The following is a 15,655-nucleotide window of genomic DNA, read 5'->3' as shown; positions in this document are numbered from 1 at the left end:
CTCTGCGCAGGCCCGACACAGCGGCAGGGAGATGGGTTCAGTGACCTTTCGAGGTTACCGCCCGCCCCAAGAGGCCAGTTTCTGATGGCAGTTCTTGAGGCTATTCGTGAAAATACACAAAATTAAAAGACACAGACAACACTTACAAAACTAAGATTCACACTATTCCCTGGCTCTCTCCCAGCCCCCAAGTCTGGCTGGCATTGGACCCCCTCTTCTTGGCCAGAGCCATGGTGGGAGGGAAGCTAGGCTGGTCCCCTCCAGGCACAGTCATGACAGGTGGCATTCACAGGCAAGGGGCGGGGGGTGTCCTGCGGGTGGTTCTCACTGGAAACAGCGTTGGGGCAGGGGCCTGGGGGTGGGGCAGCCATGCAGCATGGATTTCACAGTGAACAAGGGGCGGCACAGCAGTGAAAGACAGCGCGGCGCGGAGACCATTCCAATCTGCGCTTCTGCCCTGAGAGCTGGCTTCCGAACTCCTCTGAACCTCAGTTTCCTCCAGCATAGGCTGGACAACCTCCCCCGTGAGGGTGAAATGAGATGCAGCACGCAGCCAGGGCCAGCAGCCCTGGGCCCGTGAACACTTCCCAAGGAGATGCTCTTGACCCTGGCCCATAGTAGGTGGATGGTGCAGGGTTAGTGAATCAATGGGTATGAAAGTTCTGGCTCCGGTTGTCCAAATGAGCTTCCCTTTGCACACTTGCGGTGATCCTGTTTCTCCAACGTGGGAAAACTAGAGCCGCTGAGCATTTGTTTTGTGAGTATAATGGTTACGGCCTTGGAGTCAGGCTGCCTGGGTTCAAATCTTATCTCTGCTATGTACTAGCTATGTGACCTTGGGCAAGTTATTTCATCTCCCTGTGCCTCCATTTCTTCTTCTGTACAACAGAGATAATAATTGTACACACCTCATAGGGTCAAAGCGAGGGACAAAGTAATTAAAGCACATAGGACTTAGAGCAGAATCCAGCACACAACAGGTGCTCCGTAATGCTCCCCAGGTTTTATAGCGATTTCTGGGCCAAGCTGGGTTCCAGGCCACTGGCCACCAGCTGGGCCTTCAGGGATGGGGGAAGCATAGGCAGGGCAGGCTCAGAGGGTCCCCTGGTGCTTCTGGGCCTTAAGTCTCACACCCAGACTCAGCAGAAGTGGCCTCCGGGCACCTCACTGGCCTGAATCCCCTTGGGCTCCTCACCTTCTATCTGCCCAGAGTCGCAGAATTTATGGGTGCCGCTGGGGCCCCTGACACTGTGGAGAGTGAGCAGGTTTGGGACACCCACACCTGAGCTTAAATACGAACTACACAAGCTGTTAGAGGCATGGCTTTCTGCCAAGTTTCCAAAACTCCCTGAACCTGAGTTTCCCCACGGATGGGGAAACTAACACCTGCCTGGCAGGGTTATTGTGAGAACTCATCTATTTACTCATTTAGTTGTCCCACAAACAGAGATTGAGCACCTCGCATGGGCTGGTGCTGTTCCTGGCCCTGGGTCCAGGCAGAAACCCCTGCCTCTGGAGCTGACAGTGGAGTAGGGGTCGGATACCAATGACAAATGAGATAAATGAGTGACATACTTGGCACATTTGTTAATGGTAGCACTTAGGAGAAAGACATAACACATGGAGGGGATTTAAAGTGTTGAGGGGAGGGACTGCTGTCATTTTAAATGGAAGGGCTGGGGAGGCCTCCTCAAGAAGGTGAGTGTTGAATAAAGGCCTAAAAGAAAGGAGGAGCCAAACTTCCACTCTAAGGGAGGGTTCAGACCAGACCAGGACATGACCTGACTTGTGTTGTAAAACGATCCCTCAGACTATCATTTGGGGGGTGAGGGGAAGACTGAAGGGAATTAAACAGGCAGAAACAGGCAGACCAGCTAGGAGGCTATTAAAATAACTCAAATGAGAGACAGCGGTGGCTTGGATCAATGTTGTGGCAGGGGACATGAGGGTGGCAAGCCACGGTTGGATTCTGGATACATTTTGAAGGTAGAGGCAACTGGATTGTGGGTGAAGCATATTTGGGGTGTGCAGGAAAGAGGAAAAGAGTCCGGATCACTCCAAAGGTTTGGGCCTGAGCAAGCGGAAGGATGACTCCACGTGGGCCGCTTTGGTGTGGGGTCCAGCTCCAGGGTCGGGTCCCGCTCCAGGGCCGGGTCCTGGCCATGCTGGGTGTGAGAGGCTCAGCAGGCACCCAGGTGGAGATGGCGGGGAGGCAGGCGGCTCCCGAGCTCAGTTCAGGGGCGGCCGTGGCCGGGATAAAAGTCGACGAGAACGTGTGTGGGAAGTGGCCAGCACAGGGCCAGGCTCAGGTGACGGCTGAACCAATGCGAGTTTCTCTCCTCTGTCACAGTCAGTCATAGGTAGTGGCACCTGGGAGGCCATCAGCACAGAAACTCCTGTGGAATCCCCAAGATTCGCCCTTTTGGATCTGGAGAAAGGGAAGTCGTATGTCTTCAGAGTGCGAGCAATGAACCAATATGGCATGAGCGACCCCTCAGAGCCCAGCGAGCCCATCACCTTGAGGGGGAAGCCAGGTACACGTGAAATGCAGGGGGAGGGGGCAGGGCAGGCCAGCTGTGGCGCCGGTCAGCATCCAGGGCTCAGGACCCCAGGGCTACAGGGACAGAGCCCGGCCCATGTCCCTGCCCCTGACCGCTTCTACCTACCATGAAGCTGAAAAGCAACATGATTTCAGGCCTGTAAAGTATTAGGAAATCAGAACTCACATTTCTCTGGGCAGGAGGCTCATGGAAGTACAGACTTTTTTTTTTTTTTTTTTTTTTTTTCCCAATTTCTGGAACAACAATTCACAGCTTGCAGAATCCAGCTGGGTCCGGCATAGGTGTTGAGTGTGGCCAACTGGCCCCTCGATTCTAAAGGTCTCCAAGCAGCACCCACTCCTGCCTCCTGAGCAGGTCTCCTGCCCCCTCCCTAGTGGGGACTAAGCTGTCCCATCCCAAGCTCTAGCTCACCTGGTAGGACACCTCTCATCTTCAGCACAGCATGGGCCTGGGCAAGCCATTTTAGAGCACCAAACACCTGCAAAATGAGTATATATATTCATAACAAGGGTGAATGTGTTGGTAGTCAAGTGATGTTTTTCTTTAATTCTGGTCCAGTTAACATTTAGGATTGATTTGGGGCCTGGCCAGTGAGTGGCTTGTGATTGGATGTGGGCTGTTTCTGGACCACGAGCCAGACTTAGGGCAAGGGTCTAGTGCCATTCAAAAAAAGGAAGTGAGAGAGGGGTATGGAAGAAGAGGGGAAGAAAGAGAAAAGGCATTTACTTGTAAGTCAAATTATGTTAAAATGGGAAAATACCCCTCCAAAAAATGCAAAAGAGTGAGAGAAGAAGGAAGAAAGAAAGGAAGGGAGGAATGAATTGAGAAACTGAAAGAGAGAGAAGCATCCCTCCCCCACCAGCCCCCAGCATCTGGGTGCCTGGGTTTCTGGTCTTTTGACCACACACATATGTAGAGCTTTGCATCCCACTTTTTTAAATTAACATTACATCACAAAGATTCCCTGAGGTCATGAAATTCTCCTTGAAGTCATGATTTTAATGTCTGAGGACTACTCCCTGCCATGGATACCCTCAGCTCAAGTTCTTGTCCTTGGGAAGAATCAGGCCTCAGGAATGTGGGTCCCTGAGTAGCCTCCTTCTAGCTTCTCCCTTCCACTCAACTTTATCCACAGCCACATTGTCTTCACCTGAGAGGCTGAAGTTGCTGGCAGGATCTTTCTGTGCCCAGGACCTCAAGTCTATTTCTCAGTGCATCCCCTGTGCCAAGTGCAGAGCCTGGCTCAGAGTAGGCACTTGATAAATACTGGATTTATGTTGCATGGATGCTGAGTTCAATCTTTCCCTACTGACTGTGAGGCATCAGCAGAACACAAGGAAGAGTGCCTGGGGAAAATGGAAGATGAGCTCTAGAACTCAGGAGGGAGGGCAGGGCTGGAGTTAAAGACTAGGGAGTCATTTGCAGAGAGGTGAGCATTGAAGACAAGGGAATAGGTGGACCCTTAAGATGAGACAAGAGGAGAAAAATACAGCAAGTCAAGGAGTAGAAGTTGGGAGAAGATGGGGAGCCACCAGAAGATATATAAGGAGTTTGAGAAGTAGAAAGAGAAGGAAGCTCCTGCACCTGCCATACATTCATCCATCCATCCATCCATACCCTACCCACCTATCCATGTATCCATTCATCCACACATCCATCCACTCATCCATCCATGTATCCATCCATCCATCCATCCATTCATTTTTCTATTCACCTATCCATCCATTCATCCATATATACATCCATCAATCCATCCATCTGTCCATTTAACAAATCACCGCAGTCCCTACCTCAAGGAGCTTAGTCTTAGGAAACATAAAAGTCAACAGAGATATTTCAAGGAAAGAAAATCAAATTTTCTAGAGATTGAAAATTGGCACTGAGGAAAACCACAGATTTGGTGACTGCTAAGTGAAAGAGGGATTGTAAGGATTAATGAACGGGAGCTTTAGTGAGGAAGTGGAGATATTTGGAGGTCATAGGGAGGGACTTTTACAATGCAAGAGTCTGGGACACACCTCCAGGGCGAAGAAAGAGCTGTCCAAAGTGCTGGGGCATGTCTGGAGTCCCTGTTCCAGCCTTGATTGCTCTGGGGGGCTCCTCCCTGCCTCTCCGCACACCCCACTCTTCCCCCGTCGTGTCAGTGCTGTGTAACTGAGCATCCTCACTCAGCCCACATTTCTGTTTTTTAGCTACTCTCCCTCCTCCAGCTCAAGTTCAAGCTTTCCGGGACACTCAGACCTCTGTCTCCCTGACCTGGGATTCTGCGAGTGAAGGCCCAGAGCTCCTGGGTTATTACATCTACTCCCGGAAAGCAGGGTCATCAGAGTGGCAAACAGTTAACAACAAACCCATCCAAGGCAACAAGTGAGTTCACCCCACCCCTTCCTGCACCAGGGCACCCTCCGAGGAGGGGCCATGGTGATAATGAAGCCCACCATGTCACATATGGCACTGGGCACTGGACACTGTTCTAAGCTCTTTTCATATATTAGGTCATTTAGTTGTAACTGCAACCCTGTGATCTTAGAGCTAATAATTTTATTATTGTACAAGTGAAGAAACTGAGGCGCTGAGTGCTTAAGTAACCTGCCAAAACTCTCTTAGCTAGTAAGTGGAGGAACTGGGACTTGACCCAGATGGCCCTTTTTCAGCGAACACTTGCGATGGGGATCCTGTTTGCAGAGAGAGGTGACTGACTAGGTCTCACCCTTCCAGGAGCTTAGAGAGACAGAGAGACAGAGGGCGCAGGGCAGACAATGGCATCAGGACCAGGGAGGCCTGGGTTCAGACTCCACGCCCGCACCCTCACTTGCCTGATGCCCTGGCACAGACTCACCCCCTCTGAGCCTCAGCTCAGACTCCAGGCCTCTTGCCTTTCCAACTCCTGCTCGCCTCCCAGGCTCCCTCCTCACTCGGAGGCCCCAGTCCTTGCTGAACGGTGAGCCCTGTGGCTTCTGGGCTCGTGAGTTCTCTCAGTCCGGGGGGCTCTGTGGGGGAGGGGACTCAGGTGGTGACGACCCTCCCCTCCCTTCCCATCGGAGGACTGGTCAGGCCCTGAGCACACCTGGCTGGGCTCCCCTTACCCTGGGCCACAAGCCCCGAGACCATCTTATCCAGAAAAAGTGACAGGAACTTGTGTCCCTCTGGTCTTCTGCACCTCACAGTCAGCTGCGAGGGGTCACGCACGATTTGTTACTGCTAAAGTTCCCAAATTGGAGAAAAATCGGGTTTTTGACAAAGTAGCTCAGGGTCCATGTCATCCCTAGAATAACATCTCTCCCCCCACTTGTACTGAGTCGCTCCCCTGAGGAGGGGCAGCGGTTGAAGGAGAGTCACGTGAAGGGTATGATTGGCCTGGAGAATGTGTTACGTGGGGGGCGGCACGCGCCTCTGGTATGTCCAGAGAGCCCGTCACACATGTGCATGTTGTCCGTTACATGTGTCATGGCGGGAAGGAGACTAAATGCTGCTGCCCAGGAGACCTGCCAGGGGTGGTGGCATGAAGGCAGCTCAGTCAGGCTGTGGAGGCCGTTTCAGCGCCATATCGCTGGGCCGCACAGAACCTGGCTCACAGGAGATGCTCAAAAAATGTCTGAATGAGTGGACGGATGGATATGACGGTGCCGTGCTGGGACTCGGGAGACCTGGGCGCGGTCCATCTGGGTTCCCAACTGGCAGTGTGCTCTTGGCTTGGCTCTTTCCCTCGGGGCGGGGGGCCTTTTCTGGCCTGTAAAATGAAGGAACAACAGTCTGACTCATAAAGGCCCCTCCAACATTGAATGTCATCCTTATTTGCAAAACAGAGGTGAGTACCAGTACCTTCCTTGGAGAGTGTTGGGACATGTCACTCGAGTTTACATAGATTCTGTGAAAACTGAGTGTTAGAAAAATGTGCATTATTGCCATTGTTATCATTTTTCGTCAACAAAGGCTGGTCCGGTGCTCACCCCCAGCCTCCCCCATGCAGGTGCTGCCTGGGCCTCACCCTTCAGTGCTTCATCCCTCCCACAAAGGCACAGTGCCCGTTAGATACACACGTCCCTGCGCAGGGAACTCACTGTGTCGGCCGTCAATGCTTGGTTTAAGTCCCTGAAGCTCCTCGAGGTTAAACTCTCTGAAGAACAAGATTTGCTATGGGAGAATGTTGATAAATGGAAAGGGAGAAAGAGGTCCGCAATTTGGGTTCTATCAAGAAGGGACAGTATGAGAAGGACATTTTTCTCCAAACCAGGGTGTCCCTGTATGACTCTGGATGACAATTCTCTTTGGTGAGTCTTTAAAAGGACTCCATGTTTTAGAATCACAGCATTTGAGCAGATGATAAAAGCCACTCGTGTTTCAGGGACAAGGCCCAAAGTCTTGGAGATGCATTAAGTGGCACAATTCAGGGGTCGGCTACCCTGCCTCCAATTGGTATCTTTCCCAGAATATTTGCATGTCAATTGTGGGCATTAGAATGTTCTCATCCTTTCCAATCATTTTTTTTCTGGTTTTATTGAAAAGTAATTGACATGTATCACTGTATAATGTGTATAACATGAAGGTTTGACTTGCATACACTGTGAAATGATTACCACAGTAAGTTTTGTTCACCTCCATTATCTCATACAGATACAATAAGAAGAAGAAAAGAAAAAAATTTTCTCCTTGTGATGAGCACTCTCAAGATCTACACCCTTAACGACTTTCCCGTGTATAAACCAGTAGAGTTAACTATAGTTATCGCGCTGTACCTTACATCTGTAGTACTCACTTATCTTATAACTGGAAGTTTGCACCTTTTAACCACCTTCCCCCAGCCTTTAAAATCTTAAGGCCTTTACCCTCCAGCTGTAGGCATTACTTGGGGGCAAGGGTAACGACTGGCCCAGAACCCTCAGATGCTACCACGCTGGTTACCACTTATCCCACAAGGTTGTTCTAGGAAGTCAGGGATGTCTGCAAGCTGTGTGGCCGTCCCTAAGTGCTGCACGTGTTTCTCCCAGGTTTACGGTTCCCGGGCTGAGGACAGGGAAGGAGTACGAGTTTTGCGTCCGGTCTGTCAGTGAGGCCGGGGTAGGGGAAAGCTCAGCACCCACTGAACCCATCAGGGTCAAGCAGGCTCTGGGTAAGTGCAAGGGGCCTGCAGGAGTCTGGGGGCAGCTCTGGGCTGAGCAGAGGGCAGGGGCTTATAGACCACAACTCAAAGGAACCAATCCCAGAGGCCAATGGGAACAAGCCCCAGTGGGAACAAGCTGACCCTGCCTGACCACCCTTTCCTCTGGGAGGGAAGTAACAATGACCTGCGGCTATGCAGTGAGGCCTGACCGGATGCCCTCCCAGGGGCAAAGTCCAGGTCACCAGCAGGCACCTGTGGCCAAGTTAGTACCCCCGGAGCAGGGTGGGCGCCCACTGCGGGGAGGCTTGCTGGCTCCCTCAGGCTCCACTGCCCCTGGCCTCACCCCCTTGCCTCCCTGTAGCTACACCATCTGCCCCATACGATTTCATCCTCCTGAACTGTGGGAAAAATGATATGGTCATCGGGTGGAAACCCCCCAAGCGCCGTGGAGGTGGCAAGATCCTGGGCTACTTTCTGGACCAGCACGACTCAGAGGAGCTGGACTGGCACCCGGTCAACCAGCAGCCTGTCCCCACCCAGGTCTGCAAGGTAAGGCTAGAATGTGGCCGCCCATCTGCTGTCCTGTCTTGTGCGGGTGAGTCACTGCAGGAGGCTCCGAGGCTGGGAGAGGCCTCAGCTGCCTGGCCTGCAGAACCCAGCTAGCTTGGAAGTGCAGACCCACCTGGCCAATCTTGTTTAAAGCCCCCACGGACTTCCTGCTCTGAACCTCTCCCCCCACAGCTGTACCTCTGCTCCTTCCTCCCCATCCTCGGGTTTTCAGTCTGTCTTTCTGCTCTTCAAGGTCAGCAACCTTCGTGAAGGCCACTTCTATGAGTTCCGTGCCCGGGCGGCAAACTGGGCAGGTGTGGGCGAGCTGTCGGCACCCAGCAGCCTGTTTGAGTGCAAAGAGTGGACGATGCCCCAGCCAGGTGAGAGGCCAGGAGGCGCGGGACATCTGCACCCTCTCCCTCCCCAAATCTAACCAATGACGCTGCCAAGCTCCCTGTGCCTTCATGCGCGCTCTGTTCGTTCTAGACACCAGACCCCTGGTCCCTTCCCCCAGTGGATCCTGCAGTCTCTGACACCGACAGTCCTAACCCTGCCTTAGAAGGTCCCTGACCTTGACCATCAACTGGCCCTGTACCCCAGCACAAACTATCCTCTAGCTCAGCACATCAGCTGCCCTCTGATTCTGGCCATAGACTCATCTCACACCCCAAAGGCACACTGCTAGGGTGACCAACTCATCCCACTTTGCCCAGTTTGGTTTTACCGCTGAAAGTCCTAGACAAACAAGGAGGACTGGTCACCCTGCACATTGCTCCCACAGCCCTGTTAGCTTCCTTATACGTAAGCCCCTCACATCCCCCAGGAGGAAAGGGTCCTAACCCTCTACCATTCTGTCAGCTCAGTTCTGTTATCTACATAAAATCTTTATCTAAATGGCAGATAATTAGTACATGTCAACATGATGCTTTCATCAACAACAATTATAAACAACTAATATTTCCTGGGTGTTTGCTGTACTTACACTTTCCATAAATTATGTTGTGAATGCTCACAAAGGTACTATATTATAAAAACTGTTGTTATCCCCATCTTACAGATGAGAAAACAGGAACCTAGAGGCTAAGTGACTGGCCCAGCGTCTCCACAGCCTGCAAGGGTAGAGCTGGGACATGAGCCCCAGTGATCTGACTCTGGAAGCCACACCCTCAGCCCCTCCACTAAACACTGACATAGCGAAGACATCAGAAGGATTCATGCTGTCTGGCTGGGGATGGGAGGATCCAACCCCATTTCAGGCCCAGACAAAGCTTTGTCACAATGCCAAGGCCAGCCAGGTCCCTACTATGTCCAGAACAAGTGCTTCCAGGCTTGGCTGTAACTGACAGGCTGACAGGCTTGCTGACTGACCACGCAGCTCATTACCCGACTGTCTGGCTGGCCCCCTGGCTGTCTGGCTGGTTGCCTGGATGCCCAGCTCCCTCTCTACCCCTCTTCCCACAGGTCCCCCGTATGACGTGCAGGCACTGGAGGTGCGGGCCACCTCTCTGATGCTGAAGTGGGAGCCCCCACTCTACACAGGGGCCGGGCCAGTCACAGGCTACCTCATCAGCTTCCAGGAGGAAGGCTCTGAGCAGTGGAAGCCAGTCACTCCAGACCCCGTCTCTGGCACCCACTTGAGGGTAAGTCCCTGCCCCTTCATCTTCCGACCCACCCCGAGCCTTCCCTGCCAGTGGACATGGCAGGACAACAGCCCGTCAGAGCCAGAAGGGCCCTCATGGATCACTGCCCTCACCTCGTGGCAGCAGAGAGCCAGAGAGGGGGAGTGGCTTTGGCTGGCTCTCTGCTGCCGCGCAGAGAATTGGTAGTGGGTTTCGCTGGCTGGTAGACTTAACCTACTCTGCTCTGAGCAGACTCCTGCCTAAAAATTCACTTCTAATCAGCAAGGTATAGCAGCGTTTGGATATGCTCATCCCTGGAACCAGGAATTCTGCTTCGAGGATTGAACTGTAGAGAAATAAACAAGTGTGCAAAGATCTAAGTGCAGCGGTGCTCATTGTTGCATAGTTTATAAATGCAAAAACTGGAAACAATTTAAATGTCCATCAAGAGATTAGCTTAAATAAATCATAGTATATCCTTAAAGTGGAATCCTGTGCCAGGTAGCATAAAGATTAGGTGGTTTAAGGAGCAGCAATAGGATAAAGAGCAATGCATACTGTTTCTTAATTTAAATGAGAAACAAAAACTCTTTGGATAAATAAGAAATCTGGCAGAATCATTGGCTGTATTCAGCTGTGGTAGTTGTTAGAACTTCCACACCTGTAGGAGACATGTAAGCACAATCAATCCTCCCCAGCAAAACAAAGACAGCTCACAGACACTCTACAGGCCAGAAAGCAAAGACATCGACTGAAACATTCTTAGCAGACACAAAAGACTTAGACAATCCACCAGAATCATAGACTCCAGGTCACCAGGGTCCCTTTCACAGGCCGGGGACTTCGTCTCTGAAGCCAGGGTATCTCCCAGGTCTCCTTTGTTTGAGGCGCATTTGTAAGGATGGTTCCATGGTGTGGACAAGGTTTTATTTTCTGCAGTCTGGGGAGAGAGGGAATATTTTATCAAACTCACTTTCCTGAAGGTGTCTGTCACCAGCAGGCAGAAGGGGGTGCGGTTTTCAAAACCACACATAAGCATGCCGTTCATTGGCACCAAACGAAAAGAAAACAGGCTGAAGACAACCACAACAATGTGGAAAGAATATGACACTAAAAAAACAGAATACGGTGCATGCCGTGTTTTTACATGGATTATGTGCATTTAAAGTCTGCATGGATTTTAATGGAATTGTTTATTCTGGTCATTTCTGGGGGTGGGACTGCTAGGAGAACATCAACCTGTATTTTATATTCTCCTCAATTGCTTTAATATTTTCCCCAATAAGGATATATTTCTTTTATAATCATAAAAAAATTAAAATCTTTCATTTGAAAAAATAACATTAAGGCCACCTAAGAGGGATGAGGGAGGACATGCCTCGGCCCGTGGAATGCTCTGAGATTGTGCCGTCACCGCCCCCACAGGGCCGGGCTCCCTGCATAGTCGGCCAGGGCTGGACAGATGGCCCAAGAGAGCCGCTCAAAAGGGATGGTCTCTCTGCCCCCCCACATAGGTTTGCCCAGGTCAGGGCAGGGCGGGCCTCAGGGACTTGGCACCATTTCTGCATGAGGATGGTTGGCTGGCATTCACTTGCTCAGTCATTCACTAAATACTTCTTGACACCTACTTAGTGCCAGGTCTGGAACCATGTCCTAGATGTAACCATGCTTGGGTAACAGGCAATTACAATAGCATGAATTGTACAATGGAAGGGCGCCAGAGGGATTCTGGGAGCACCAAAGAGGAGGATCAGAGACCTTCCTGGAATCCTTGCATCTACCCAAGCTGAGAGGTCAAGTATGAGTTGCGGGGGGGCGGGGGGAGGCGCGTTCCAGGCAGAGGGCTCAGCAGAGGCAAAGGCAGGGAGGCATGAAAGAACGTGATAAATGTTTGGACCCTGAGGGAGTCATGGAGTGAAGGGGGCACAAGGAGGAGGAAGAGGATAGAGACTAAAGTCACATTAGGAGGAGGTGAGGTATTAAACCTTGAAATCTGAACTATACCCTGAAAGCAAATGAAAGATTAAAGCACAATCAGACTGCCATCTTGGAAAGACTGGCAGAGGGCAGGAAAGACCAGGAAGAAGGACGTAGAGGCAGAGATGCCACGGGGAAGCTGCTGGACTGATCCAGGTGAGGGAAATAAAGCTTCGATGGAGGCCGTGGCTGGGACACGGATGGGAGCAGCCACGTTCAAGAAACATCAGGGAGATAAAATGGGAACTTGATGACTGCATGTGCAGGGCTCAAGAAAAAGATGTTGAAGATGATCCCCAGGCTTCATCCTGAGGTGATAGGCGGAGGAGAAACCGTGCCTGGAGATAATCCCAGCGGGGAGACTAAAAACTGGAAGTCAGGGGAGCGATGCGCTCCTGGCCCGTCCCCTCCCCCAGGGCAGCCTGTGCCTGCCTGGGCTTCCACAAATGCGTGGTTGCCGGCACCCCACGGCCAGGGTCTCGGGGAGGGCAGTCTTTGCTGTCCTCGGTGCTCACTCTCGCCTCCTCCCCCCGCTCCCACCCCCAGATTTCTGACTTGCAGCCAGGGAAGAGTTACGTGTTCCAGGTACAGGCTCTGAATTCAGCCGGTCCAGGGCAGCCGTCCATGCCCACCGACCCAATACTCCTGGAGGACAAGCCAGGTAAGGGCAGGCGGAGGTGCCAGCACCACCGCTGGGACATGCCATAGAGACAGGGCTCAGAGGAGCGTAGGGAGGATCTCCCGAAGGACAGGACCTGTGGGCCCGCCCCCCGCCACTGCCACTCCACTCTTCTTCCAGCGTTTCTTTCCTGCCTGTTCCTCTCCCCATTCCCTACTACATTTATTTCTGTAGAATCCTAAGACATGAACACATCTTCTTCTGTTCGAAGGGGTCTGCCCTTCTTTCACCTGCCACATTCATAAACTCATCCAACTCTTCATGAATATTTAGAATAGTACTCAACTCCAAGTCCCAAGCACTATTTCAGGTCCCACACGAGACTTTGCCTGGCCCACAGTCACAGCTCCTGAAGTCCCCTCCTACCACACACGCCAGATGCTGTGCTGGGTTCTTACACTGCCCTGACCCTCCCAACGAGCCACTGAAGGAGCCATCACTGTCCCCACTTTAGGACAGATATTATCGTGGCTGAGACAGGTTAAATGATCAGGTCACACAGCTGTACGTGACGGAATCACTAGGCTCTCTTACCTATAAAGCATGGCCACTCATTCAGCAAATATTTGGTGATGCCCACATTGCCCTGGGGATACAGCAACAACCAGAGCAGGGTCTCTGCTCTCGTGCAGGGAGCAGAAGCGCAAGGAGACAGTTAACAAGTTACCAGTCATTTGAAGGAGAAAGTGATAAATGCTATAGGGGATGTGAAACAGGGTGATGGAGAGGAGTGAGGATTACTTTAACCCTGGTAGTCAGGGAGGGCCTCTCTGAGGAGGTGACATTTGAGCTGAGAAGAAGCCAGACCCTGCAAGGCCTCAGAGGCCACAACAAGGGGCCCAGGGCTGTTATTTTATTCAAGTGCAATAGGGAGACATTGGGAGGTCAAAACAGGCGAGGGGCATGGCCTGATTTACGGTTTACAAACACCTGGTGCCCTCTGTTGGATCCTGCCCTCAGATGCCCCGGAGATCAAGGTGGGTGTGGATGAAGAAGGCTTAATCTACTTGGCTTTCGAAGCCCCCGAAGCCCCCGACTCCTCAGAGTTTCAGTGGTCCAAGGACTACAAGGGCCCGCCAGACCCGCAGCGGGTCAGGATCGAGGAGGAAGTTAACAAGTGAGTGACGGGAGGGGTGCCACAGCTCGTCCGCAGGTCCCAAGTGTCGTCGTCAGACGAGTCGGCCCAAGCTCATGGGTGGGACCACCCGGCAGGACCACAGAGAACGCATGAATGGGGCGGAGAGGGGCTGCTTGTCTCTCACTAAGGATACCAACTGCCACTCTGGGGAGAAATGAAGGATCAGTGCAGTTGGGGGCCGCTGTGACAACATTCACGTGGAGTCTTTTCTGTAAGAACTACCTCTGAGGGGAGGCTCAGGACTTGCATCCCAGCCTGGGAGCCAGTGACTTGTTCTCAGAACATCCTGGGCTCAGTGTCGTCTCATTTGTAAAAAGAGGGGCTGGGGACAAATCACCACAAGGGTCTCTGTCACATGCCCCCACGTCTCACTCTCCACCCCCCACAGCTCGTGGCCTCAGCCCTGTCAGGCAGGAGATAAAGCTGATGGCTTGAGCCCAGAAGGGAGAGACAGGGCAGTGCAGCCAGTAAGAAGGCCCCATGCCAGACAGCACGCTAACGGGGGCCACTGAAGGCGCCAGGCCTGGGCAGGGGACCCGGAGGAGGGGTGAGGAGGCAGCCGCCCCTGTTTTCCCGCATGGCTGGGGCCTGGAATCAGGCTGCAGGGCTCCAAAGCTGACCGAGACTCCGGCTCCCAAGCCCCTGGTGCATGAGGCCCCTCTCAGAGCGTCTGCTCTCCTCTCTCTGCCAGGTCCAAGGTCATCCTGAAAGATCCTGGCCTCAAGGATTTGGGCACCTACTCAGTGGTGGTCACCAACGCTGATGAAGACATCTCAGCGAGCCACACGCTGACTGAGGAAGGTAATGCCCCTGCTCCACCGCCACCTCCCCAGAGAGAGGCCCAGCTCGAGAGCCCTCACCCCCTGCCCTCGTCCAATCAGCCAGTCAATTAACAAATATCTAGTGAGCACCTACCACATACCAGGTACTGTCCTAGGATTACATCCGTGAACTCAACGGGCAAAAATCCCTGCCTGGTGGAGTTCACATTCTTCATATCTCTCTCTTTTTTCTACTTTTGATAAACGCACACGTACCAGAATTACCTTATTTCCTTCTATAACCTAAAACAAACAAAAACCAAAAGCATTTTGTAAGAGGAATGAGAATGGCAATAGGGATCAGTGAGAACTACAACAAACCAGAGAGTAGATGCCATGTCTAAAGGGTCATCCATGTTTGATGATTGAAACAGAACTGAAATTAGCACTAGTGACTGAAAAGATTCACGCTCTGCTGTCTCCATAGCAACTGAGGGACAGCCACTGTCTTCCCTGCTGACTGTGCAGGAGATCCTTTGATTTTGTGAAGAAGCAGAAGCCAGACAGACCCAGTTGCAATGCCACCATTTTCTGGGTGTTTGATCTTGGGCAAGGCATGTCACCTCTCTGGACCTCAAACAAAACAATGTTATACAGATACATTTAGATGATTCTATGCAAACTAAAACCATCCACTAAAGGGAAGCGTTGTTTTGTTTTGTTTTGGCTGGATTCTTGCCTAGAGTCATCATGTTAAAGACTCTAGGGCTTACAAGGGAAGATAAGCATGAGCTCTGCCCCTGCCAATTCATCTCTGCAACACATATTTATTGAGTACCTACTATGTGCCAGACACTTCTGTAGAACCCGAGCTCAGCTTAGCGAGAGAGACGAACCTAACACAAAGAGTTAGCAAATAAGATCGCACTGTGCAGAACTACCCTAGAGACTTCTAGACTGAAGTGCTCAGTGTTGGGGCCAGACCTCAGAGACATATTACAGTGGGTTAAGAATAGGGCCCAGAAACCAGCGGGCCTGGAGCAGTCAGAGGGGGACAATAATGCTCACCCCACAGCACTGCGTGTGTACTAGTAAGATAATGCCATGCCTGGCACATAGTAGGCGCTTCTCTGAGGAGGTGGCACTTGATCTCAAGGTGGCCTGCAGCAGCCCTCCACATCCCCCTCGGTGCCCCAGGGCTAAGGTCCACAGCACGCATAGCCAATCCTGAGTTGCAAGTGACCCCAGGTGGAGGGCAGTGTCTCAGCAT

The 15,655-nt window shown here is 52.0% G+C and overlaps 1 protein-coding gene across 2 annotated transcripts in view; it reads left to right on the top strand.

Annotated features, from left to right (window-relative positions):
- The window catches only part of MYOM3 (myomesin 3), a 46,122-nt gene that overhangs the window by 17,503 nt on the left and 12,964 nt on the right, over positions 1-15,655 (top strand). For both annotated transcript variants that reach the window (XM_054571727.1, XM_054571728.1), the window contains exons 15-23: positions 2,351-2,534; positions 4,754-4,928; positions 7,550-7,671; positions 8,024-8,211; positions 8,465-8,591; positions 9,673-9,851; positions 12,354-12,468; positions 13,447-13,603; positions 14,316-14,425. In XM_054571727.1, the coding sequence (XP_054427702.1) occupies positions 2,351-2,534; positions 4,754-4,928; positions 7,550-7,671; positions 8,024-8,211; positions 8,465-8,591; positions 9,673-9,851; positions 12,354-12,468; positions 13,447-13,603; positions 14,316-14,425 (1,357 nt within the window). The remainder of the gene's footprint in view (positions 1-2,350; positions 2,535-4,753; positions 4,929-7,549; positions 7,672-8,023; positions 8,212-8,464; positions 8,592-9,672; positions 9,852-12,353; positions 12,469-13,446; positions 13,604-14,315; positions 14,426-15,655) is intronic.

Source organism: Pteronotus mesoamericanus, unplaced genomic scaffold (assembly GCF_021234165.1).
Source record: "Pteronotus mesoamericanus isolate MK-2021 breed Mesoamerican mustached bat unplaced genomic scaffold, CSHL_Meso_final contig_221, whole genome shotgun sequence".
NCBI lineage: Eukaryota > Metazoa > Chordata > Mammalia > Chiroptera > Mormoopidae > Pteronotus > Pteronotus mesoamericanus.
Note: the sequence above shows the minus strand (reverse complement) of the source record. Positions and strands in the feature narration are given on the sequence as shown.